General features: G+C 38.7%; 1 protein-coding gene across 1 annotated transcript in view; it reads right to left on the bottom strand.

Moving 5' to 3' along the window:
- The window catches only part of LRCH1 (leucine rich repeats and calponin homology domain containing 1), a 123,329-nt gene extending 100,304 nt beyond the window's left edge, over positions 1–23,025 (bottom strand). Inside the window, exon 1 of the mRNA XM_059824930.1 lies at positions 22,779–23,025. Coding sequence (XP_059680913.1) covers positions 22,779–23,025 — 247 coding nt within the window. The remainder of the gene's footprint in view (positions 1–22,778) is intronic.
- Between the last annotated feature and the right edge of the window lie 2,828 nt (positions 23,026–25,853).

Consider the following 25,853-nt stretch of genomic DNA (forward strand, 5'->3'; position numbering starts at 1 on the left):
ATTTTTTTTTTCTTTTGGGATGCTTGACACGATACTTTGAACATAGCATCTTTTATAGGCATCCTCCTGTTATTCTAAATAGGGTGCCAGAAAAATTTCAGATTGTTGAAAATACACTGAGTGTGCCTACAGCAGCATTTTAGGTCAGATCAAGAATCCAAAATATCAAGTCTCCCTACCGTCACCACTTATCATGCTATAATGCACAGCAGAGAGCACAACAACTTTTAGAGGCAACAAAACTTGAAAATACACTCCTAAAAGAGCAGTCAGTCTATGAATCAGAACAAGTAGAAAAAAACCAAAACCTTTAAATTTGCAACAATAAGGTGACTAAGGCCGAGATCCACTCTTGCAAATTGTGCTAATTGCTAATGTATACATAGACAAATCTCTAACTCTTTATACAGTTCTATCCAAATGAAAGATCAGTAATTGTATAACTAACTCAACTTTCACTGGTAATTTCATCCATCACACCTGCCTCAGGGTTTAATGCTTATAGAAAAAAAAAAACAAATCACAAAAAAAACAGTAAAAACTGTGTCTGTTAGACCTGAAATTTAACCGATGACAAAATTGCTTCAGCTTCAAAGCAGTTTTTCTATAGGATTCACAGATTTAAACCTTCAATAAGGGATTAACACATCTTGCTTCAAGTAACATAGTGACATTAATCCACTGACATCCAAGAGGAAAAGTCAGCGGCTGGAGACTGATTTTTAAGGAATGCAATTATGATACAAAACCAGCCCAGAGAAGGCACAAATTTTTTTCATTACAGTTTATATGCATTAAAAACACTCAACTGTATTAAATCCACTTAAAGTACTGTCTTTTAGTATTCCCCATCACACAGAGGAACAGAAGCAATCAAGTATCTGAAATGCAAAAGACATTTCCTTTGCCTAAGAAAGGCAAAACATTATGATAATACCAAAAATGAATCAGAAAACAGGTAAGACGGTCACAAATATCTCGGCACATGTTTAAGAGGGGTAACTCCTCTCAGACTCTAAGCAATCTTGTAAACAATGACACACACAACATTAAAACTTAAATGGAAATATCTACAGAAATCATAAAATCGTAACTGAAAAGCAAAATATATTTTTCTTGCTAAACTGTAGCCAGACATACTTAGAAAAACAATTGCACAAGGACGCAAACAAAATAAAAAAAGATTAGGTTAGAATTTTGAGGTGTTCATAATCTGCTGGTATTTACTTTTTCTGTAAAAAAAGAGAACAGGGATTTTAAATCAGTAGTCAGCTGCATACTTCACATAAGATTACTATATAACATGCATAACTATTATAACAAATAGTTAATGCTACGTTATTACCTAAACACATGGAAGTGTGACCATGCAGAAATTACTGTAAAAATAACATACTTCCATAAGTATGTACCCTGAGTAGCAACCAAGTTCAGAATGAAATATAAACACAACTTCTTTGAATAAATTCTGCGTAAATCACAAACTTTGTTCTTAAAACTGATTTTGAAAAGCTCCCATGACTACACTAGAAAGACCTCTAATTTTCAAATTATGGACCTAAAACTGTGCCTTTTTTTTCCCAGCTACATGAAAATCCAAATTTTAAGTCCATATGCCTGAAGTGTGTATATGTGCATACATAATTCTCTCACATGTCTATGGACATCTGCTTGCACACCCCTGCAAATGAGAGAATACAATGCACAATGACTGAGGCAGTTATTTATTCAAGTATATTGTTGTTTGAGAAACTGCTTTATACAAAACTCTGGTAAGCAGTAATTTCAATAGCCAGTTTGAAATATTTTGCCTGCATATAATTATGAAACTAAAAACAAATGTGTTTTTATGTGAATACTTACCCCAGGGAATAGTCTGTTAAGGAAATACATTCTCATGGCTTAACTGTGGCTTTAGCTGGCAAGTAAGTACCCTACCTCCCCTACACAGGCTTGGAGAGGCCTATACTTTAGTAAGATATATATATACACACACACACAGATGAAACAAGGATAGAAAGTAACAGTGATCTATAAATTAAGTTTTCCTCAAAGTCTTACATGAAAATATGAAGCACATAGATTGCTCAGATAGTCTCACCAAGAGAGGGAAGACTGATCTGGTAACCTTCAGAAATTTTGACTCAACTAGCCCTTGCAAAGTAAGCTTTCACTATAGTTAGGAAAGAAAAAAACCAAGCACAAAACAGACCAATTAATTTATTCTGAAATGAAAGTTAGCATTCTGGGTAATATGATTACACAATGACTCTTGCCATTTGCTAAAAGTATGTGATGCTGTAAATCATTGGTCAGAGAAATATTGGGGTTATGGTATTCCACATAAGCCTATTTGTATTTATTTTGTTAACCTGAATTAGTTCATCTTTGATTTTCCTATTAATCTCATTCACTTGAAGCAAGGTACCAGGTAGGCAATTACACATCGTTTGGCTCTCTCCATATAAAAAAGGTACACAGAAGTAGCAAAAGATTTTTCCATACAGTCATAAATTAGTAGATTCAGATACAAGGAAGAAGGTATTTGAATGTGCAATGCAATGCCCTTCTGTTAGAAACTGTAAGTTACTGTTTGGTATTAAAACCTGTTTTTTCAAGTTTCACTGCCAAGTAACATAGGCCATTTAGAACAACACTGCCGAAAAAAAGGTAATCACACATTCATGTTCATAAACTTTCCTTTATTGAATAACCATTCCGAATTACAGGTCCACTTTCTTGCACAACTAAAAAAGAAAACAAAGTACTTAAAGAACCCCCTTTTCAAGGGGTTACACACCTCAGAACTTGTTTTGCTGCAAAAAGAGAAGGCAGGCTCAATCTTCCCTTCATTTTCCCTCAGAGGCGGGCCACTTTGTATTTGCACCAAGACTCAACTCTTCTGTGAATTAACTAGTTTCATTACTGTAAAATGGAGGTTAAAACAAAAGAGGGGAGGAGCAAATTTTCAACAGGTGTCTTTAGACTTAGCCTTGCCATCTTACTCTCCCTTCATATACAGTACAGATGTATTCATTATGCCATTCCAAGTTAACTACTAAAACACTGTGAAAACAACAGATTCATGCTATGTAACTTACAAATTTTGCTCCAAATTAGTAGTAAACAGTATATGTTTACATGTTACAGTAAACATGGCTAACTAAGAGTGTATCTGTAGCTCAGTGTTTACATAGTAGTTTTATGAAAGACCAAAAGCCAAAGCTTCTTTTTTTAAAAAATAAAAAGCCGTCTAAAAAAACTACCTATTATCACAGTGGAAATCCAGTGGAAAGTCCCTAAAAACATTTCAGATGATGCAGTCAAATTATATTATTTAAACACTGACTTCCTCCAGTTAATTTACTGCCAGGTACACTGACAAGTGTTTTAAATGAAAATTAAGGAACATAGAGCAATCCCCCAAGGAAAATACTTACCTACTACCAAACTGTATAAATGCAGTATAGTAGGATATAAACTAAACTACTGTTTTCATTGTACTTCCTTTTTCTTTAAAACTTACAGCTTACTATATTTATGAGGACAATACAAGAGACCGTTAAAGGAGATTTGCTCATACCCGTGTTCAAAACCATTCAATGCAGCTAAGACAGTAAAACAATAACTCTGCTACTATTTTGCCAAGTGGCCTAATATACCAGTTATTCCTTGTTTCTAATACTTTAGCCATAAAGGCTAACAGAAAGCACACAAAAAATTTGCATTCTGAGGACTAATATTGTTGAAACATTATTTAGAAACCTGTCACCTCTCAACGTATCTGCTGTCTGTTCCGTTCCTCATCAACTTCTCCAGTTATAACATGAAGGTTCTCACTAGTTCACATCTACCATTCAGAAAGTTTATAGCCTTTGATGGGTAAGTATTACGGGAATAAATAAAAAAAACTAGAAATACTGTTAAATGTTGCATTAATATTTTATGAGGTAGAAAACATACTGGTAACCACATTTCAGAATGGAAAACTCAATTAATGGAAGAGTTTTGTGACAATTACATTCCAAGACATTACTTAATTAAATATGTTACTGCTCTTCAAGTTAATAATATCATACAAAAAAAGAAACAAAATCCCACATAACAATAGTGATACTGAATAGAACAACCCTCAGCATATTTCATTACCTAAACCATTTTACAATGATGTATGACTGAATCATACAAGTAGCCTGGTATCATCTTGCCACAGATGAGTTCTCCTGCAGATTTTAATCTGATTAAATTCAGAAAACGAGTTTTAACTGTCTTGCTTTTAACAGCTACAGTTTCTGGTGATTTGCTAAAGAAACTAAAGAGAAGAAACCTAAGGAAAACAAGTATTTGTCCTCTATCATACTGGGGGGAGGGGGGAAGAACTTTCACATATTAAAACCATATATAATTAAGTTATATAGTAGTGACACTGCATACCACGAAAATATATTACAGTTAATATAAATATCAGAAGACCATTTTCTAGCATTCAGATACTGGAATATAAGAATAAATTAATCTAATATTTTATTATTTACATTACTGCTGATACAGCACTACAGTTTCCCCAAGGTAGTCTGAAAGTAAGAACTAAAACCAAGGCATAACACGTAAGACCATACATACTAGCTAGTGAGCAAGAATAACTATCTTTCAACAGCTATAATTGCAAAGTCACATTGTACACAGACATCTATACTACTACACTCACAGTGACACAGACACGCTGAAACTCATTTTGAACTAACCAAACTCAGTTGGTGACAGCAGGCTAAATACAGCAGCAGTGACAGGAGAGTTTGACAAGAAAATAGGTTGAATAAACCTGTGCTGAGGTTTATGCAGGTAAAAGACGACAGTAAGCTTCCACTGCTATAACTACAGTACACCCCTCATTAAAAGAAAGTTTGTGGCAGCGTATCCATATTACATTTTTGTACCAAAGGAAACTTCTGCATGCATTACAAGACATATTTTTGCTCTACAAGTCACTGAGAGTTAAGTCCTGTAAAGTATCATCAGTTTTAGAAATCGGGAAAATCTTACATACATCAGTCAAATGCATAACTTCAGTTATGCCCACCTTTCACCCTGCCTGCATTTACACACCAAATTGGCAAAAAAAAAAAAAAAAAAGACAACTTACTTTGCTTTGCTTGTGCACACAGCTTTTGCTTTACCTATTAAGTTGTCTTTAACTCAACTCATAAGTTTTTGCACTTTTACCCTTCCAATTCTCTTCTCCGTCCCACTGGGGAGGAGCAAGTGAGCAGCTGTATGGGGCTTAGCTGCCTACCGGAGTTAACCCAGAACAAGTAAGTAGGATTTACAACCATACCACTTAAACAGTTTAGTTATTTTAAACACAGGCATTCCATAGCTGCCATCAGAACTTAAAGAAAAAAAAATATACTAATCTCAACCCAAACAAATCTGTGTCTCCTAATACTCTTACCAAGCATTTCAATCTTGAGTGGTACAAGTTCCTCATGAACATCTTTCAAATGGAGAACCACCAATGTATTCAGAATTGGGCTTAAAACGATAACCAAGACCACCACATTCTCTTTTTAAGTGTTGTAAAAGCACTTCCAAAATTCTTTAACCTAAGTCCTTCCTTCAGTATTCCCTAGACAGACTAACAATGAGAGTCTGCATTTGATAATAGATGCAAAGTATATCAGAATTTATGTCAATACATAAGCGGAACAAAACTCTACAAGTAGGTTTATGGGTAAATAAGTCAGCAGACAAAAGGTGTCTCAGTAGTAAATTTTGCATAGATGCAAAGCAAGGTTGTAAACAGAATTTCATTACCTCAGGTATTCTTTCAGCAAGAAAATGTTGGGAATTCACAACAGGAGGAATATCTCACACCTGTTCCACACAAACAGTGGTCTGGCAAAGTTCTGCTACCCTGTTCAAAATGTCATCGTGAAGCTACAGGAAGAGGGCTTTGAAAGACATAAAATAGAAAAGCTTTTATTCAAAGAGGAAAAAAGATGCTGAAAAGGAGGCCTCCAGATGACCTACTACACTGCACTTGCAAAATGAAATCTTGGGAGTTCAAGACACTTGGGAATGCCTCAGCTAAATGAAATATGCTTCAGCTGGCAAGAACAGGTTAAACAGGTTCATACCTGACCCTGCTTTGCACAGGTGGTTGGGCCAGATGACCTCCAGGGCTCCCTTTCAACCCAAGTTATCCTATGATCCCATAAAATTTAGACACAAAGTTAGAATAAGCCTGTAGGCTTTTATTAAATTAACTGCATATTTTAACTGATACTTGCCTTTTGATTCACAAACAAATGCCCTGTTTAAAGAAGCTGGGTTTGTGAAGTTGTAATTGGATCTTAACCAAAAGTTTCCAATGGGAAAAGTTACCTCTAAAACTAAATGCCAGTTGAACCAAAATTAGCACAAGTGAGAGAAAAACAGGTAAGAGATCCAAAAGAAGTCAACAGCACAGCTTTGCCATCCAAGAAAGGCAGTCGAAGGGGTATGTTTTAGAAAGATCACAAAGTGATCTAAAGTGGAACCTACATTGCAATCATTTAGAGTATTGAAAATGGTATAGGTAAAAATCCAAACCACCTACTATACTGTGCAATATTTCTTTGTTAATTCCAAGACAGGTTAAAGTAGCTTTTAATCAAGAGATTTTAAAAGTCCAAAATAAGTCAATTAAGCACATGCTAGTATAAAAATTTAATATAAAATGACCATCAGCAGCTTTCACTCATTTTTTAATTTCAGTATGTTCTGAAACTTGCTATTAAAAACTTGCCTAATTTATTGGCAGTTATCAACACCTTTTTCACAAGTTCTTTAAAACTGTTTCGTAAAAGCTGACATAAGCTTATCATCTACATCCCTTTTCCAAGTCATGACTGCCTGAAACAGAAGCTTAGACAAGACTACCAGCAAGACACCCCTTATAAGTGGAAAAGGCCAACCTAAGACTGTTGGAAAAACAAAGGAGTACACACTTTGCAGTACAAACACACTCCAAGCAGAGTCCAGCATCAAGCTGGAGAAGGAAGGCAAGACAAACTATCTAAGAAGAGAAGAGGGAGGAAAAGCAGGAAAGAGAATTCTCTTGACTTCTAGGCAGGGGCCACATGTTAGCATGGTTTCCCTGTGAAACACCCAATACATTATGGTCTTGCATGAATCTTTGGAGTACAGTTGCTGAGGTACTGCCAGAGCTAAAATTTGGAACAAAGACATGGAAGTGTGGAAGGAGTAAACGAGTCCTTTCTCCCTTTTCATCTACATTTTCCTTTCCTCCAGTTCACTCAACCTTTCTTTTAAAAAAATACTTATTTAGTTAAAACATCTGAAAAATGTTTAGGTGCAGCTGTCACATTCTACTAAATACTGGCCATCTGCATTTAACCCAAAGTTTGTGCTATAATAAGCTAAGCCAGCTTTCATCACCAATATGCTTTTCTGACATAGATGCTTGGATCCTTTTCTGTTTGTTCCCAAGCCTTCCTGAACTAAGCCCCCAACTCTATTTTTGTTGCCTTAGATATGGTCACCTGGACACCAATATGACCAATTCACCTTAAATAGTAAGACTGCTTATCATGCAATTCCTTTTATGTCACTGACACGTCTAAAGCTGGTCTTTATGTACTGGCTGTAGCACCAGTACATAGAAAAATCTGATGTCATCTGCATTCCACCAAGGGTGGAGGCAGACAAACACTTTCTCAAAATGAGTTCCCAAGAAATCCACATTTCATAAAACCAAAACATCCTGTTTCTATAAACAGAACTGTCAAGCAATCCGTTCTAGAACGGGTACTCAAGGAGGAATTCTTAATTAAAAAGCAACTTTTCCCGTATTTGATTTAAAACCTTCTTCAACACTAGAAATAACCTTCATTTTTATGTCCCTAGTCCATATAGCAAAACAGCAAAAGAGACAGAAGTGTAAAATTATTGCAAGGAAAAAAAAAATACTTTGATATCTTTAAAAAACACCATCAGAAGCTGAAACTTTTACACTATTGAAACAAATCATATTCTATAATCTCATATGAATATAATGTCTACTAGAAGAACCTTTTTGACTTGTTCATACCAGAACATCAAGTCATTTTGATTTGTTTGTAGGGTATTAATCCAACACCTACTCAGAGAAACTGAACAATATCATCAAGAAAATTATTAAGCATGTCGTATCAGAAAATTTTTAGATGGATTTATTCACAACCTAACATCAGTCAAGATTTTCTAGAATTTCCTCCCTAGAATACAAAGCCATTGCTGATAAAATCTGAAAGTGATTGATGTTAATGGTGCTATAAGTAACAGCAAGGCCAGGTTATAGATACATGAGGGCCTGGAGCACATGGTAGGTTAGACACAATCAAGCTCATATTTAACCCTGTCATACGAAAACTTAAAAATAAAACATGGAAGAATGCAATCACAGTCTTGGGAAATGATAGCATAAGCTTGGAGTGGTGACAATCACAAGCTCCCACCAACTCCAAGGTGCAAATGACTACCATGAAAGTTGGGTGCATTAACAGCAATTCTTGATAAATAAGCTGAATACACATTATACCCCACTGACAGTATTTGCAAAACACCTCACAAATTGCTGTGTCTAGTTGTTAATAATTAAGTGAAAGACAATAAAAAGGTTAAAGCACCCAAAACCCTATGAGGTCTCATGAAATCACAAGATTTGGGATCTGAAATCATATTTCACAGCAGAACACCAAAGGTTTGTCTGTTTAGGACTGACTCATAAATCCTTGCAACATTCACTACAGCAATGTAAGGTATTAGCAGCCTCAACTCTGCCCCCCACTCCTCTGTTGGTGGTTACCTTCCCTAGAACAGGGGCAGTAGCTGGAATCGTGTGCCAGCTCCTCAACACTGCAATTCAGAGCCTGCCCTGTTTAAATCCACCTTCTTCACCATTTAGTCTTGTCACCCTAGTTAGATGGGCAGTACCTTTCGGTAGGAAGCTAGATGGACAATAGCAGCAGCATTTTAAATTAGAGTAATAGGAATTACCCTCATTAATCAAAGCTCTTAGTTTATTAAAGACAAAGGTAAAAATTAATTTATAAACTACTGCAGAAGAGTGAATGTCTGATACAGTGGATTAGCTGATCTAGTAGTTAAAGAAAAAAGAACAAATGACCAGAAGTTGAAGCTAAAATACAAAATAGTGTGTGTAATTTCTTTTATTTATTTCCAGAGGAAAGAGATAATCAGTCATACTATTATCACTGGCATACTTTAAAATTGAGACAGTACATATGAGCCATAAATTTCTGATCTAGATCCAAAGACTCAGTCAGGCAAATTTATGGCCAGTATTAGGCAGAGAGTCAAACTATCAACATAAAAGTCTCTTTTAGTATCAAGACATATCAATTATTCCATGCTTCAACAAGTACAGTCCACTAGCCCTAGAATGAAAACAGCAACATGAAATAAGGTGAGATACATCTGGTAAAGAACAACAGAAGTGACTAAATATTCTTGAAGTATTAGAGAAATTCCTCTAAAAGAAAGGAGCTTCTGTTAATAAAGCAAAAAACCTTAACAGCTTATTGCTCTCTACCATTTTCTTTTTGGTAACACTGCTTCCCATGGATTTAATTATACTATTCCACAGGAAAGACATATAGTTGTTATGCTCACATAACCTTAATTTAATAACTTAATCATAATAATTACCAATAAAGTAATATATTTCTCCCTATGCCCCAACTTCTTTCACACATCTTGATTGCCCTATCCTCAGGCTACAGCTATTTCATGCAACAAGGAAGGATTTAGAAACATATGAAAAAGGAGAACTGTAACATGCATAAAATAGAGCAGGTGAAACATTTTTTTTATATAGTGCATTTAATATATTTAATACATACAATGGCATAATGTAAATGCACTAAGACTGCACACAAAAAGTACCTTGTGTTTTTTCTCCAAGCAGAATACATTCTAACTGCAAATATTTTTTTCTATGATGAGAACATCAAAAAATAAGATGGTTTTGTTAAGAGACAAGGAAGGAAAATTTTTAGAGACTAATTCCTTCAAATACTGTTAACTGAAAAGGTGATTTATCTTCAATAAGTACCATATCAAACATAATTTTTAAAAATAGCAAACATTCTATAAAACTATTTGGCTAGAGGTAGTAAGCAAGACATGTAAGCAAGACATGTAAACAGCTTAGACTACTTAGTAACAAAAGATTTTGTTTTAGAGGGACAGCTGTATTCAGGACAACTGGCAAGGTTTCTGATTAGTCCAGGTAAGCAAAATTCAACCTTTCTGCAGATTGAACATAGGTATCGTACAGAAGCTGATCTGGAATGATTCTTTTTCCATAAACTGTTTAGAACAAAAGCATTTGTATTTTAGAAACAGTAATTTTGGAGGTAGATAGGTCTCAGACATCAGCACTGATACAGAATTAATAGTCTTTGCAGAGTCATTCACTAGTATGGCCATCACAAATTGATCAGAACTCATTTTATTTTGGCCTTATTTCCAGACTACTGTGTTAACAAAGCCTTAGACTGCAAATTTAGAACAGAAAAAACCAATACTGATTTCTCAGGAGATTTTAGAATGAGTGTTTTATGGATGTTTATGAGCTATGTTTAGAGCAACACTGATTCTCATGCAGAATTTGTCCATGCTGATTTCACTCACAAAAAAATGAATAATTGTATTTTTATACAAATTCTAGTCAGAAAAGCTTTACTTTCCTGCAGCACCATGCATTATTCCCACTTGTTCCAATAAAAAAATTGGGGAAAAAGCTAACAGATTTGGGACGGATGTAGAGGGAAGCAATATCCAGCCTTTTCATAAGTCTTCTCCCTTTAAGAGCTTTTACTGGTGTAAGAATTTTCAGATTTAAACAGTTAGCCTCTCATTAGCCTCCTGAATATTCCAAACTCCTGGTTATGCAATCATCCAAACTATTCAGAAATCATTCACATATAGTAACTGGTGAACTTGTTTCTTGGGGGGAGAGGGGGCAGGGGTGGTGTTTGGTTGTGGGGTTTTTTTTGCTTTTAAAGGTAAATTCTACTATACTGGAGAGAAGGATAAGGAAGCTTCACAGACTCATTCTATTCCCCACACGTATAGTCTTAACTCCAAAGCTCGTGCTTCACTATTCCCATAGCAATGCCATGATTTATTTCTTCATTTTAGAGCTTTTCCCTGTAGAGGTTAACCTTGCACTCATTCTTACTCCCCTTTAACAAGCACTTGTAGAAAAACCTCTTTTTTTTCAGGCTACCATTGCTTCATAGATAAACATGGCCTAAATTTTTCTGATAAACTGGATGTTGGAAGGATCACATGGCCACATTTCCACAGCTTAACATTTAAGTGCATAACTAAAATGCTTCAGTCAGACTACCAATTACTGCAGTTATGTTACTACCGCACAGAACTGTTCAACACCAAACTCAGCTATAAGATTCCAGAAGCCATTTTTAGCCTTGGGCACTAGGCCAAAAATAACCTTTTCAGTTCTCTAGGAAGCCAAATGTACAAAGATATGAAAACTGACAGGAGTAGAGCACTTCCTGCCAAAATAGTGATTTTTTTTGTAAAGTTAATACTCTTTCATATTACCTGATTCTTAACTGATTGCAAATCTACAGTGATATTCTTTTAGAGACTGACTATTTCTGAACCGTACCTACCATGCTTCTGTGCCAGATGCTACTATAAAGTGAGCTCTTCATTTCTGCATTGTGTTAATACATTTAAAATCACTCCCAGGACTTAAAACCATAATGAAAGCTTCAAGGTTTATGCCTTTACTACTATCCCAACATCTTCTAGAACAAAGCTTCAATTCAAATGCCTCAACATCCATTCTTCCACTGTCTTGATTGAGATGTAAAAATAAAAGCCAGAGAACCAGAGCTGGATTCCTTTAACAGTTTTGTCCTTGATCTGTTCTGAAATTTGGATTAAGCCATTCAAAATTTCTGTTCCTCAGTCTTTCCAATCTGTAAAACCAGGGATAACCTGCATCATTATAGAACACTGAAATAACTCACTGAGAAGAGAAAAGTTTGCAAGGTAATTTTTAGCAGAAACATAGAACAAGGTCTATGCTAGGGCCAACTAAAACTCGAAATCAGCTCTTAAAGTCATTATATTAACACTCCATGTAATTACATAAAAGGCTTTTAAATGAATCAAAATACAAGAAGTTCAAAAGACTACTTTCTCCACCCTTAGAAGTTCCTGATTGGTTGGCTGAATGTCAAAGTTACACACAGCACACTTTAACATAGCAGTAATAGCTGCAAAACCATGATACAAAAGAATATACCAAGAGAGTGGCTGTCTTATCTCTAAATTCCTGTACAAAAATTTTAGCAATTTTTAGCAAAAAGAGGGCAGTTCCAAAGATGGGGAAGAAACATGCCAATTTTTTAAAGAAAAACATGCAATTTCAGATTCAGCAGCCTCTTTCACCCCCCCAAAAGACCTCATAAAAATAACGGATGAAACTACACATTGTGAAACTAACATGATAGTTTTCCATCAAATTTGAAAGTTCAGATGATGACTGGAAACATCCATTATAACAAAGCTATAATTCAGTAAAGCACTCTATTAGTTTCTTGACTAAGAAACTACATCATCTGCTCATGAGAGATTAAAAGAAAATATCAAGAACTACACACAATGACAAAGTATGTTGATGTTGTATACAAAGTAGGTATCAGTACGGATAGGTCTTAAAGAAAGACAAAGTATGGAAACAAAATATTTTAGATGGACCCCACAAAAAAATTCTTGGTCATACATCTTTCTTCAAAAACACTACTAAGCGGAGGAAAATACCACCTCTGGTAAAACAAGTGGCAGGACAAGCGTGAGTGAGAAAAAAAAACAAGTCACTAACACAAAGCAATCTGAACTGGCTGGTAAACGAAACACAGGCAAAGAGCAGGCATTCACCCAGACTGAAATTCAAATCTTGGATCAGGGATTGCAGGCAAAACTCACCGAGCAGGGAAACGACTTTGTACATAGTGAAAAGCAAAAAGACAGTTTTCTTGAGCTGGGATGAACTAAAAAAAATTTTAAAATTAGCAACACAACATACAAGCAGCATGGGAAACCTGGATTTAAGTTTCTTCCCTTAACCAATCAAGCTGCTGTTTAATAACCAGGGCATCTTCCCCCTGCCCCCCCAACCACTGAGAAGGCTCCTTTCAGAGACCGGAAATCCCACCCCAGTAATCTTCATCACTGTCTGCATTTTTTAATTATAAAACTATGAATGACTCTACATTCTTTCTCCTTGCCCACCAAATAAACAGACAGCTTTGTTGTTACTACACTTGCCATGCCTTAAAAAGACTGAATTGAGTAAGTTCAGCTAGGCCCCACTATTCCCAAAATACAGTAATATAACAATGGCAATAATACGATTTGTCAGGTATTCAATAGTTTTACCCCCTATTTCCCCTGTCACTAATTTTATAAATAGTTAGAAGTTCAAACAGTAAAAAAAGTCATTTTAATAATAACTTCGACTACCATGATAGTAATATCACTATAATTAAATTCTGAGACAAGGTTCTTACTATACATGAACTGTTGTATTTGTATTTGGGATATCTTGCCTTACTTCTGTAAGCCTCATCCAAGTGTGCATTCTGCTCCACTTCTTTCCTTGGATTAATCTCCGATTCAATTTTCTTTTCCTACCCCATTTCTTGCCCATTTTCCAAAACTACTCCATCAGTTTCAGTGATCACCAATCTATCTTTGAGCACACTTTTTATGAACCTGTTTCCTTCTGTTCACCAAACAACAGATCCAACTTGTCATTCATGCTATACTCTTCATATTTAAATGTGGAGGGTTTTTTATTTTTCATCTGATTTTTTTAATTTCTACTTTTTGCCTGTCTAATATAGTGCTACAAAGGAGTGATGCCAGTGCAAATAATATGACCAAAGACGCAGACTTCAGATGTTAAAAAAACCTGACATGTCTGTATACAAACAATAAATCAAAGTGAAATTGTCATTTGTAGTTACTTTGCTACTTTTGAAACATACTACTTTATAATCTACAGTATAAAGAAAGCAAGGCATATGCCATGTTTAAATATACTTCTAAGATTTTTTTGCCAAATTTAGTTTCTTTAATTCAAAAAATTATTTACCTTAAATCCTCCACCCACATATTAATGCCAGCTGTCCCAGAAGTGTTTCCTTCTACCAGAAAGAAGTATTTATAGGGCTGCATTAGTAGAAAACACCTAACTGGTCCCTATAGTTATATCCAAAACCTAGAAATTAAACCTGTTACCAATCTTGCATTTTACAGTACTGTAGTTTTGGAAGGAAATAAAAGTTCTGTTCTTAAAGCAGGTGTTTCAAGTCTACCTTCATACTGGCAACATCTACTTCAAAAAGGAAGGATTATCAAGAAAAGTGCAGAAACAATTGTAGGGAGACACAAAACATTTATAATCTTTACAGCATTTGGAATTTATACAGGCAAGCAGTTGGTGTATTTCAATAAATTAACCTATTGAAAAACAGAAAAGGTAACAGACAAGTATCTTCCGACATATTTTCCTATTTGTTCAGTACAAATAATTCCCTCCATTCTGTAAAGAGTATTTCCAAACCAAGAAAAAGAAAAACACCTGTACAAGTTCGCATCCTTCAGACTCAGTACTACAATTACTGCACCTCACACCAAGGAATAAGATCACCCAGCTACAGAAAACCTACATAAAAACCTTATCCATCCAGCAGCACAGGTCACTGTTAACATGGTGCTCAGCTGTTTTGCTCTTGTTCAGCTTCTCATAAAGATCAATTCAAGAACTCTATTCTGATATTCAAAACCTCCAGCTAACTCCAGTAACTTCTCTAACCATACCTAGAAGATCTACCTTACATTGGCATCATGAAATTATCAGCTAGCTTTTAGCTAAAGGAGTCAGAATTCCCACAAGCTCAGCTGAACATGAAACATTTCACGCAGCTTCAAAAGTGAGTGCAAACTTCAGGCTCCAAATTAAATGCAAAACTAACCCTCATTCGGCTGTGCCAAGATCGTGTCACTCACAAGTTTTGACTTCTTTTTTCTTTAAAAATATTTCTCCTATGGAATGGGATAGAAGGACAAAAGATTGTTATTGTTATTTCTATTTTTAAATAGTTAGGAGGTTTACAGATATTATGGTGTTCTGCACCATACAAGGAAAGAAAGGGATAAAAAGGCAAGCTGGCCAGCAAGACACCCTTGGGGGAAGGAGGCTGGGGAGAAGCGTTAGAATTTTAGAACTGAACTCTTCCCACAAAGATGCATCTACCCACAAATTTAGCAGAAAGTAATTATTCCTCTAGAAGCTTAACTCCTCAGTACCTTTCCAAAGAACTACTCTGATGTGGGTATTATACCTTGCGAAATATGGTCAGCAGAGAGCAGTCAGAAGTCAGGAGGCATAACACCCATTTCCACTTTTGAAAGTGATCTGCACGCTGAATACGGTGATAACGTTTCTGGCTCTCTCAATTTTACACATGGGAGAACAATAAATGGGTACGCTGTTTTCATCATTCTGGTCTCAACAGAACACGTTAAGAATACCTCTCTGGTTTCAGAAGTGCCATTTAAATTATACTAATTTTAGTTGTGAATTGGGGATTTAACCAGCTTGGGAATGTTCACAAATCTAGTAGATGCCTGCAAGAACATGGCAGGCAGAATGAACAGTCTGTGGCATGGGGAAGTTACTCATCCTTCCTAGAATGGTCATTCTGATATGCAAAACATCACTCCCTCCATCTTGGTTGCCCTTGCAACTCTGTAAGCAGCAAAAAATGTCACTGGCTTTTCCTTCTGCAAGCAAAAGGATGCTAAGCTTCCCAAATTAATTTCAACAGTTAACCTTTTAAAGTATGAATTTTATACTATTATTTGTAGCACAAAGACTGTAAAAGTTACGTATGTTAGAGTCAAATAATTTTCTCCATGTTTTTCTAATTCTCTGTTCCCAAAATTCTAATCATCATTATTAATGTAACTGCTCAAGAAATAGATTTTCCTCAGTTTTACAGATATCAGAATAGTATCCCAAGCCATTACATTCAACCAAGAACATACAGCTCACCTCCCTGCTTATAATCCTTTCCTTTCTTTCACTTCCACCACTTCATATATTTTCACTCAGTATTTCATAAATTTGCACTCAGTTTGTATTATACTTTACCTTCTGCCTTTGAATAGTATCTTCTTTCTATCCATTTTCTTGTTCAAACCTATATTACATTGGCATTTGCCCCCTTCTTCCAAGTCACAGTTCTACTGGGCGAAATACTCATTCTGCTTTGTCATAAGTTGATTCTACCCTGGTCTCTTTCCCTCATAGAAGTATTTAGTGTTTTCAAAACTCTACATATAGTACATGTATTAAGATTCACACTGTCTCTCCTGTTTTACAGATGTCTAAACCAAGACGTCTTCTGTGCCAAGGACACAAAAGAAACAGACCAGGGGAAGGAAGAAAAGGAGACACACAAACCATGTAGGAACGTTTGAGTTCTACCTCCCATAAGGCCTGCGATCACAAGTGACTGGATCTTCAAAACCAAACTTGTTCCGCTAGAAGCATTTGAAAAGGAACCTGTAGCACCTTTACTACCGTAATATCACTTTTGGAGCTCTGAGTCAGTCTTTTCCAAAGCAGATGGGCCAAGGAACTTTTCTACAACAGCAGCCTTCATCCATTTACATGCACAGCATGGCCAAACATGGCTTTGTCAATTCTAGGTAGAGCCGTTTAAAGAAAAGCCACCCTAAATTGGAAGTTAACTTTAAGGGTAAAGGCTCAATAAACAGCTGAACTTATTCCTGCTGAAATTGAGAAGTTTCACCCTCCCTCCTATCATGTGATTGCTAGGCTGTTATCTCTCCTCCTTCTTAGCCCATGCTCTAGTTTTGAAGCTTCTCTACAAGAAAGCAAGCTAGCTAAAAAAGAAATAAACAAACAAAAAACCACACTGGGGGAAGAGATGGACACACACACAAAGTCAATGGTAGAAAGCCATTAATCTGCTCGAGCCACATTCTGAAACAGTAACCAGGCAATTGAGTACTCCTAATTTGTTTCATGCAACCAAAGGCACTCTAAGGTAATTCACTTTATTTTGTGCTGAGAAGAGCCTAACAGCACCTGCAAAGTCACTGACTGCATTTCAGCTATGGGGGCATAAATCTCCAGACAAGAGAGTAACTTTCAAAAGCACAACTGAGTAGACTCTATATAGCGAAAGAACTAATAGACTCTTTTCAACAAGAGCCAACAGCCTTGACATTTATATGATCCACAAGCAATGACATACTCAGACTTGGGGAAGAAAACTATGAAAAGGACCGAAAGTCTTTAAAGGGTATTCTGCAGTTTTAAGTTGCTAAGCACGTCTATGCTTCTAAAAAATTCATTTAGTTTGATAAAGCTCTTTCACAAAGCATTGCTTATCAGAAAAAAAGAAACTAGAATATGTTAATACAGAGATGTCCAGACAGACCACATTATGAAGTTACAGTCCGAAATTGCATTTATACTGTTGGCTATATAATAATGAATACAAAATGGATTTATCTTCATTTTTTAGCCTTGATATAAAAACACATTACATAGCAATCTCAAAAAAGTTACATCCCGTAAGTTTTAGATGCAGGGTAATATCCAACTCATTTGTGAGAATAAACAAACAGACTTCCTCCTCTCTCCCTGTCCTAATACACTTACAATATTATTTGTGTAAGACACAGAATAAGTAAGGTCAGAAATCTTCAAATAAATACAGGAAGGTTGTAGGAAGGGACTGACTATTGAACATACAGAAGAAACAGAGTTTTATTCTTTTTTCAGCTTTGTAATTAAAGACGTTATTTTTATTGATATGAGTTTGGATAAAATGAGCCAAATGAAAGGTTCTCAAGAAGCCTCATCCAAAAAAAGCACAATGTAATCAAAATATGAATTCAAGATGATGAATTACAACCTATTCAAAGCAATAATTATCAGAGAGAATTCTTAAAAGGAGGGGGGCATATCAAATCTCTTTTACCCTAGTGACCAAATAATAACCAAATTCTAAAGAAGAGTCTGTTTGGCAGTCATTTTTGATTCATGAAAAGTGTGCAGTAGCACAAACTAGTCTGTATCTGTGACATCCTTCCCAGTACAACCTGTATTTATAATAAGTGGAACCAACTGCACATCTACTGCTATAATTAGGAGAATTCTCAGAAGTGAAGGAAGAGTTACATTAATAAAGGAGCTGGAGAAAATCAGTGAGAATAAATTATGGCAATCTAATACACATAGCTGTTTATTTTTTTTTAAAATGGTAAATAAGAATTAATTTTATTATTATTAGCAAAGAGGACTGAAAGGAATATATTTCACCTGAACCAGTAGCAATCTCCAAAATGAGAAATAAATTTTTCAGAAAGACAAGCAGAACTTCAAAGCGTTGGGTACAAAAAATGCATTCCTGGACTTAACTGGGATGGAAGACAACTTGTAACTTTGTTATTTTTTTTTTCCTTTACATGATCCCACAGGAAGCACTTAGATGTCAAAACTCAAGCTAAAGTGCCCCAAAAACTAGCATTAAAACTCTACAGGTTTTCAGATAGTTGTTCAGGTGATACTGTGATTTTTGGACCATCTTGAAAACGAATCTGTAATTATACAGTCCAAACAACTACTTCAAAGATGCTGCCAGGCTACGATGCCTTTAACACAGCATTGTCTGGAGAGCACAGACCATGTATAAACATTTTAAAAAACAGCAGGCAGGAGTTCTTTTGTCTAGTGAGCATTCTACAGCACAAAAATTAAATACATACTCCTTCCAGAATTTCATACTGTCCAAACTAGCAATCAAGTACTTCAAATTGTATTTCTTTTCAAAAATGCACCACCTGATTAAAAAAAAAATACTTGCTTCTCTCCCACATCATCACAAGCAGCAGCTTGTAATCCTTCCTCTTGTGGATAACCCACACAACAGAAATGGATGAAACAGGTATTTGCCAGAAAAGGTTCAAAGGCTCTGTCTTCAGAAATACAGCCAAAGCCTACAGAAAGAGGTTGAAGTGATACAGGCAGCCATGGTTACATATTTCAGTAACAGCTTTGGGGCTTTTTCTTCCTCTTTTATAAACTAACATGCTTCCAGCATTCCCAGTGGTTTTGAGGAATATAATTGCATACTATTACTTAAGAACTATGTGATTACTGTGCCACTGTCTTCTGCATAACCCAGCCTGTAATAAAAGTGATAAGAATAGCATTTAATATTTTTGAAATGGTTTTTGCAATGCATCCACACTGATGTGGTTTAAAACATCTGACTAAACTCAAGATACTTTACATACAGGTTTTATTTTCTTCTAACAGTACTGCACACCATGCAAACTCCCTTCTGTGTGCAAAGGTACTACTGCCTGACAGTTCATCTGACCAGCTCGCTCAGCTCTTGAGCAAAATTTTCAAAGACTGAGAAAGAAACGTCCTATCATGTCTCTATAAGCAAGATGTATTCAATGCAAAGAAAAGTCACAGAAGAAAAAAGCATACCAAGAAGCTGAACAAATAGAAAGTGACAAGTATAGTTAAGCCTCTACAGTTACTATGGAATGTAACTGCAATAAGAACCAGAAAAGCCAAGCAATTCAGTCCCAGCTATTAAAGGCAACCAAGCTACACCCCTTTTGTAAGTGTATCAATTGCTATATAAAATCCAATTTCTAACTTCAGGAAAAAAATAAATGAATGAAGAGAGAATTTAAAGTTTAACACTTCTGTCTTCCTCAGACCTACCTAAAGCACTCAGAACTTTTCTAGAAAACAAGCTTGATAATATTTTATTTCAGAGTTCTCTGTAAGACCATCAATTTCTCAATTCAAAAATACTGCTAGTATCTAATGCTAAAACACTGTCAAGATGCAGACATGGTTTCAGTTTTCCGGAAATCCCCTGCTCCTCAGATCTCTAAACTCAATCCCCCAGACTAGTCTTCTCTAAATCAACAACTGTCCTTACTTTCCAGTGAGATTGGCCCTCTTCAGCAAAAAAGCTTTCACAGTGAAAGGCTACCCCTACCCCAAACACCAAAGTTTCAGGGCTTCAGAGACATGTCAGCACAGCAAATCCAAAAGTAAAAGTCACTTGTTGCAAGGACATATTCCAAGTAGTACAAGAAAGTACTGTTTTTATACTATGCACATTTATGGAGAGGAAGCGAGAGAGAAAATTCCCATCAGGAGTTTGCCCCGAGAGCTTCAGAAAGCTGGGTTTAAGCCAAGTGCCTCTTCTGTTTATATATTCTACTTATGTAATGTAACAAGTGAAAAGGAACACAGATTTTTTCGGAAATGTATCAACATACAACTTAACTCACAAGGCAAACAATTCCCATTAAACAGTTACAACACCCTGTTACAAACAAAAACATTAATTAATTATAGATTTAACACATGGTTCTCCTGAAAGGGGACAATGAAAAAAGGGCTGCTGTTGTTACAAGACTGAGACATGGGCTGCTCTACGTTGCTGTTTATACCAAACAAAAAGAGAATGAAAATCCCATTCTACATTTAATTTCATATTGAATGTCTTCTATGTAAACTCCAACAAAACCACATTAATGCTTGAAGGCAAAGACTACTTTTTTCCAGAGCCGTCCTCTGAATAGAAAACTTACTAGAGTAAGTAAGCAAGTAATAAGCATGTACTGCCTATACATACAACACACAGCTCATGCTTGTACAGAACACACAAATACTAACATGCAACCACTGCCAATCAAAAAAAATTCTTCCAGTACATAATTTCGTTTTCCAACAGTTTGGATCAGTATTAGGTCAAACCAAACAAGCTAACTTTCTGGATTTCCAAACTACTTATCTCGTATCACGGCACATCTTCATAGACTACAACTTTAAAAAATAAAAGAGATAAAACATCTTGACTGGGGAGACAAGCTGACAGTCATTCTTCTAACTGCATATGGTTCCACTGTCATGCCTTATCGCTTTCAATATCACATCTGTGACTGAGTCAGTTAATGGTTAACACGGCAATTCATGTTACCAATTCATGGTTGTTTCATTCATCAAGTTTCCTTCATATTTCTATTTTATTGATATGTTTATATAGGTGTTCACATAGACCACTGTGAAATCCATTCAGCAACACCAAACAGAGCTAAATAACAATTACATATGACACCGACTACACATCTGGGACATTACTGTGTTCCCTATAACTGGCATAGATACAAGTATGCAGTAAGCACCTATGTGTCCACACACAGAAAGGCATAAATACCCTCATGAGCAGGAGTAGTTGAGAATTTAGGTTCATGTTATCACATGTTTGCATGCAGGTATAGCACCTGCTGTTTTGTGAGACAAGTGACTACTTGCCTGCTCCTTTGCTGTTACAACAGAACTATCTTCAGCAGGCAAATGGGGACACGAAAGGGCATGCGGAGGCAGTACACTAAAGATCTTAGGAATACACTAACAAATTCTTCTAGTGCGGGTTTGTACTGTTCTACCTAGTGACACTGTGTAAAGAATGGATTAGGTTCCTGCCCCTGCTTGTGACGGGGGTTGGAAAAAAGGTATGACCCTTTGTGGGGGTCTGCCCCCTTGGGTGAGAAACAAGCATGCCTTTTTTCATCATGGAAGGAGGGCAAGAGGGCAAGACAAACGCAGACTGGATACACCTCCCCTCACCACTCCTGCCTGCAGGGTTATCAGGCCTGTCCCCTCTGCAGATTTATGTAATGATGGTGTCCCCCACCGCAGAATATGTATCGTGCCTATGAAGATAGAGCTCTCTCTCCACATTTGCCTTGGAAGACTGCATTGCATACAGAGCTGGAACTATGGCTACATGACTGTAAGGATACAAGAGTGGATGTCAACCCCCATGTCAGACAAGTGGCATTTGTGAAAGGCAGCATGCTCCCTGGGGTAGCTGCAGAGCAAAAGTGTTCCTACGGACAAGCCTCCGCATGCGGCGTGCAAATAGGCAAGATGTTCAGAGGCACACAAGTGTCCTAATGTGGTTACATACAGACATGCATCCCCTCCATGCCAGGTGGGTCCACCTACAAGCAGCAGGACGGCAGGAGCAGGTATCCAACCTGGCACGCGTATGCATTCCTCACACAACCGATTTAAAGGTGGGCTGGCTGCCACCTCAAGCCTCAGCGGTCAGGGAAGGGTGGCACAGAAATGCACATTCCCCAGAGGGGGAAGAAGACAGGTGCGAGCAACAATTCACACACACACACTCACTCACTCCCCCAGTGTGCCACGGGAGAGTCAGCTCTGCCTCACCAAATGCGGTCGGGGGGGCGGGGGGCGCGCAGCTATCCAGCCATATGGGAGCAAACACCTACCTCATACAGCAAGGCGGAGGGGGGGTGAAAAAATAAAGAAAGGACAGGGTCCAAGCAGAGCTAGGAGCGGGCTCAGGGGAGCGCGAACGCCTCATGTCACGGAGGCTGAGTGAAAGGGTAGGGAGTAGGTGTTCTCCTCACAGGGAGGTTGGGGGGGCACTAGGATGCCTGAGGGGCATTTAATAGCCAGTGGACCCACCTCTCCGCCCCCCCCCCCCCGTCCCCTCAGGCAGATACTGGCGCCGGCCGCCCCCTCCCCTCCGCGCCCCCGGTTCCTCGCCTGGCCTCACCTGCCCGCACCGTATCGGAGAGGTCGTGGCTGAGGGCGGCGGCGCTGCGCGGGAACTCCTTCAGCTTCCTGCCGCTCAGGTTGAGCCCCCCGGAGTGCGCCGCCTCCTCCAACGCCCGCTCCAGACCGCGGTTCAGCGGCGCCTGCAAACCCAGCGACCCGCTGCCGCCGCCGCCGCCCACCCCGGCCGTTGCCGCCGCCAGGGCAGCGGCGGGGAAGGGCTGCGACTCGCCTCCCAGCGTCGCCATCTTTCCCCTCGCCCGCCTCGCCGCTGGGGGTATCCGAGAGGGCCGCCGGACCTGCCTCCCTCTCTCCCTTCTTCCTCCTCCTCCCGCTCGCTGTGGTGGCGGCACCGCCGCCGGGAGGGGGAGGGGGAGCGGCAGCGCAGGCTGGAGGCAGAGGCGAACGGCCCGGGCGAGGCGCGCCCACTGCGCATGCTCCACCTCACCACCGCACACCCCACACCCCCCCCCCCCACGCGGCACCGCTCCCGCGGGCGGTGCGCGGGGCGGGGCACTGCGGCGCCACCTAGCGGCGGCGCGCCCCCCGCCTCGCGCTGCTACTGCAAGCGTAACTGCAAGCGCAACTGCAAATGCAACCGCAAATGCAACGGCATGCGAGTGCAAAAGGAAGGGTGAGCTCTCCCTTGTTTTGTGTCACGGCGTCCCCACCGCCTTCCCTTTCAAAGGCTGGCCCGGGAGGTCTGCCCGCCACCTGCTTTGGCCCCTTCTCCCCGCGTGCGCCGAAGTCGTTCGCCACGCTGACGTGCGCCGTCAGGCTCAGGGCCTGGATGCAAAGCAATCTGCGGTTGGATGGCGCGAAACCACCGCGCACGCACACAGGCAAGCATGCATGTGCTCAGGCGGCAGGCCTCATTTGGAAATTAAAAGCTGCAGTGGCTCCTGCCACTGAACTAGGCCCTGGGGAGTATCCGCCCTGCAGAAAGCTTTTCTGTGACTTGCTTCTCCCTCAGGGGCTGGTTTACATGTGTGCATGGTCCCGGGGGCCCAGCCTGCCAAAGAGAGACCCTCGAAGGTGTGATTTGTAGTGACAAACCAAGCACAGGAACCACCATCAGTTTTCAGTGGTTATAATAACCTTTCTGAGGGGGCGAGGGTGTTGGTTTTGGTTTATTTCCCCCTCCCTTTCTGCAGCTTTGCAAAGCTGAGCCCAGGAGTGGGAGAGGAGCGAGGCCTCATGTTTCCACAGGGTTTACAGAGTTCAAAGCTAAAAAAGGACTTGGACGTCATCACCCATGACCTGTATTTTACAGGCTGTTACATTTCACTCAGTTACCCTGTGTTGTGATCAATGGCTGACGTTAAACCAAAGCCTTCCCGGCTCCAGGAAGTTCAACCGCTGAGCGCCACAGGGAGAAGGAAGACAGAATTGCCACAAGGAAATAACTCTCAGTTTCTGAAACACAGGAGAGATCATAGTGAGTTTAGCAGTCACAAGAAGAAACAGCACTGCTTAAAAGAGAGAAAGGGTGTTAGAGGTAGATCTTTTCACATAACAGCATCATAATAGCCATTAAAAACTTGTTCTTTATAATTAAGGTACGCTCTCAGTATCCACATTTTTCATTTAGATTTTACACACATTGCATCACTGCAGAAGTGTTGCAGGCAGCACAGCAGCATTTGTAAAGAGGCTGCCTTACATTAAAGAAAGAGCTGTAAGGTTAGACAGGTAGGAGGGGGATTATTTACTGTAAGTACATTTATACAGCACCTAAAATAGAGGCCCTGAGCTTAAACTCCAGACCAAACTCCCCTCACACCTACAACTGCCAATTCTTTATGTCTGATGTAGAGAACTTGGCTTTCAGCATGACAAATTCAGTGTCCTACCACTTTGAGAAAATTCTGGGTGCACCAGAAGGTGATTCTTGACACCATTCCTTGGAACAGCCCTTAGCCGAAGAGGAACTCAACAGTTACTACACCAACAGTTGTGCCCAGATACCACATTACTTTTCGCAAAGCTTGTTGGTGGGTTTTTAGGTTAGTTTTTCCCACAAATTTCCACTAGTCACAGCATGTTTTGGATTTGTTAAAAGGCTTAATTCCAGCTTGCATGCAATCTTTGCATTGCTGCTGGAAAACATAAAGAAACAGACGAATAGCTACATCTTCTCAGCAATTTAAAGAAAAGTGTTGATGAACAGCAGTTCCAGTTGAGTAAACTGTGAATAAGAGCAACTGCTAGCCTTTCCCTATAATGGAATTTTTTTGAAATGCAAGCTTAATGAAGCAGGTACTATATTCTTTTACACTTAGAGAAGTCTAAAATATCATAGGTTTTATGACTCAGTAAATTACTTTACACACAAGATTTCTTGTGTATTAAATTACCCAACATCATGGAACTTTATTTTGAAACTGGTACTGTAGAACTAAACATTCAGACAGCATATCTGCAGAAATCATCTTCCAGCATCAGCTCTTTACAGTCATGTAGCAGGCCTGTCTTCTGGTGAGGTTTGGTAAGTTTTCTCACCAGTGGGACACCATGTTCCTTCCTCCCCCACTTCTGGTAAGACAAAATGATTTCTGCTGCTGATTCTTATAAAAACAAAAAGGTTTTTTTGCTCTTCACTGTCTTCACACTGTACTGCTAGTCCTGGGATTTGATTTACAGCATCTCACATAAAGGAGGCTAGCAGCAATACCTTTCTCAGCCCCATTTGAAGGACAACTGATCCTCCTTTGCAGGAGTCACCCAAAGTGATGAGAAGCTATCAGGCTCCCCTGCACGCATGGGGCACAGCATGCCCACTTGGCTGCCCTGTTGGGCTCCCAAGAAGGTCCAGTGACTGGCAGAGCAGACAAGTCAGCACAGCATTCCCCCTTAAGACACCCAACATCAGGACAGCTAGGATATTGAGAGGCTGGGGCTACCCTAGTACATGGTCTAGCAGGGGTTAAAGATGTAGGTTCCCCTTTATAGCAATGCAAGGGCACACACCAATAATCAGGGAGCAAGTCTGTTTTAAACTGCTTTTTGATCTGAGCGGCTGAGGTCCAATGTGGGCATGACCTGTGCTTACCAGATACTATGTAGAAACTCCTGG

This window comes from Gavia stellata, chromosome 1 (assembly GCF_030936135.1).
Source record: "Gavia stellata isolate bGavSte3 chromosome 1, bGavSte3.hap2, whole genome shotgun sequence".
Classification (NCBI taxonomy): Eukaryota; Metazoa; Chordata; class Aves; order Gaviiformes; family Gaviidae; genus Gavia; species Gavia stellata.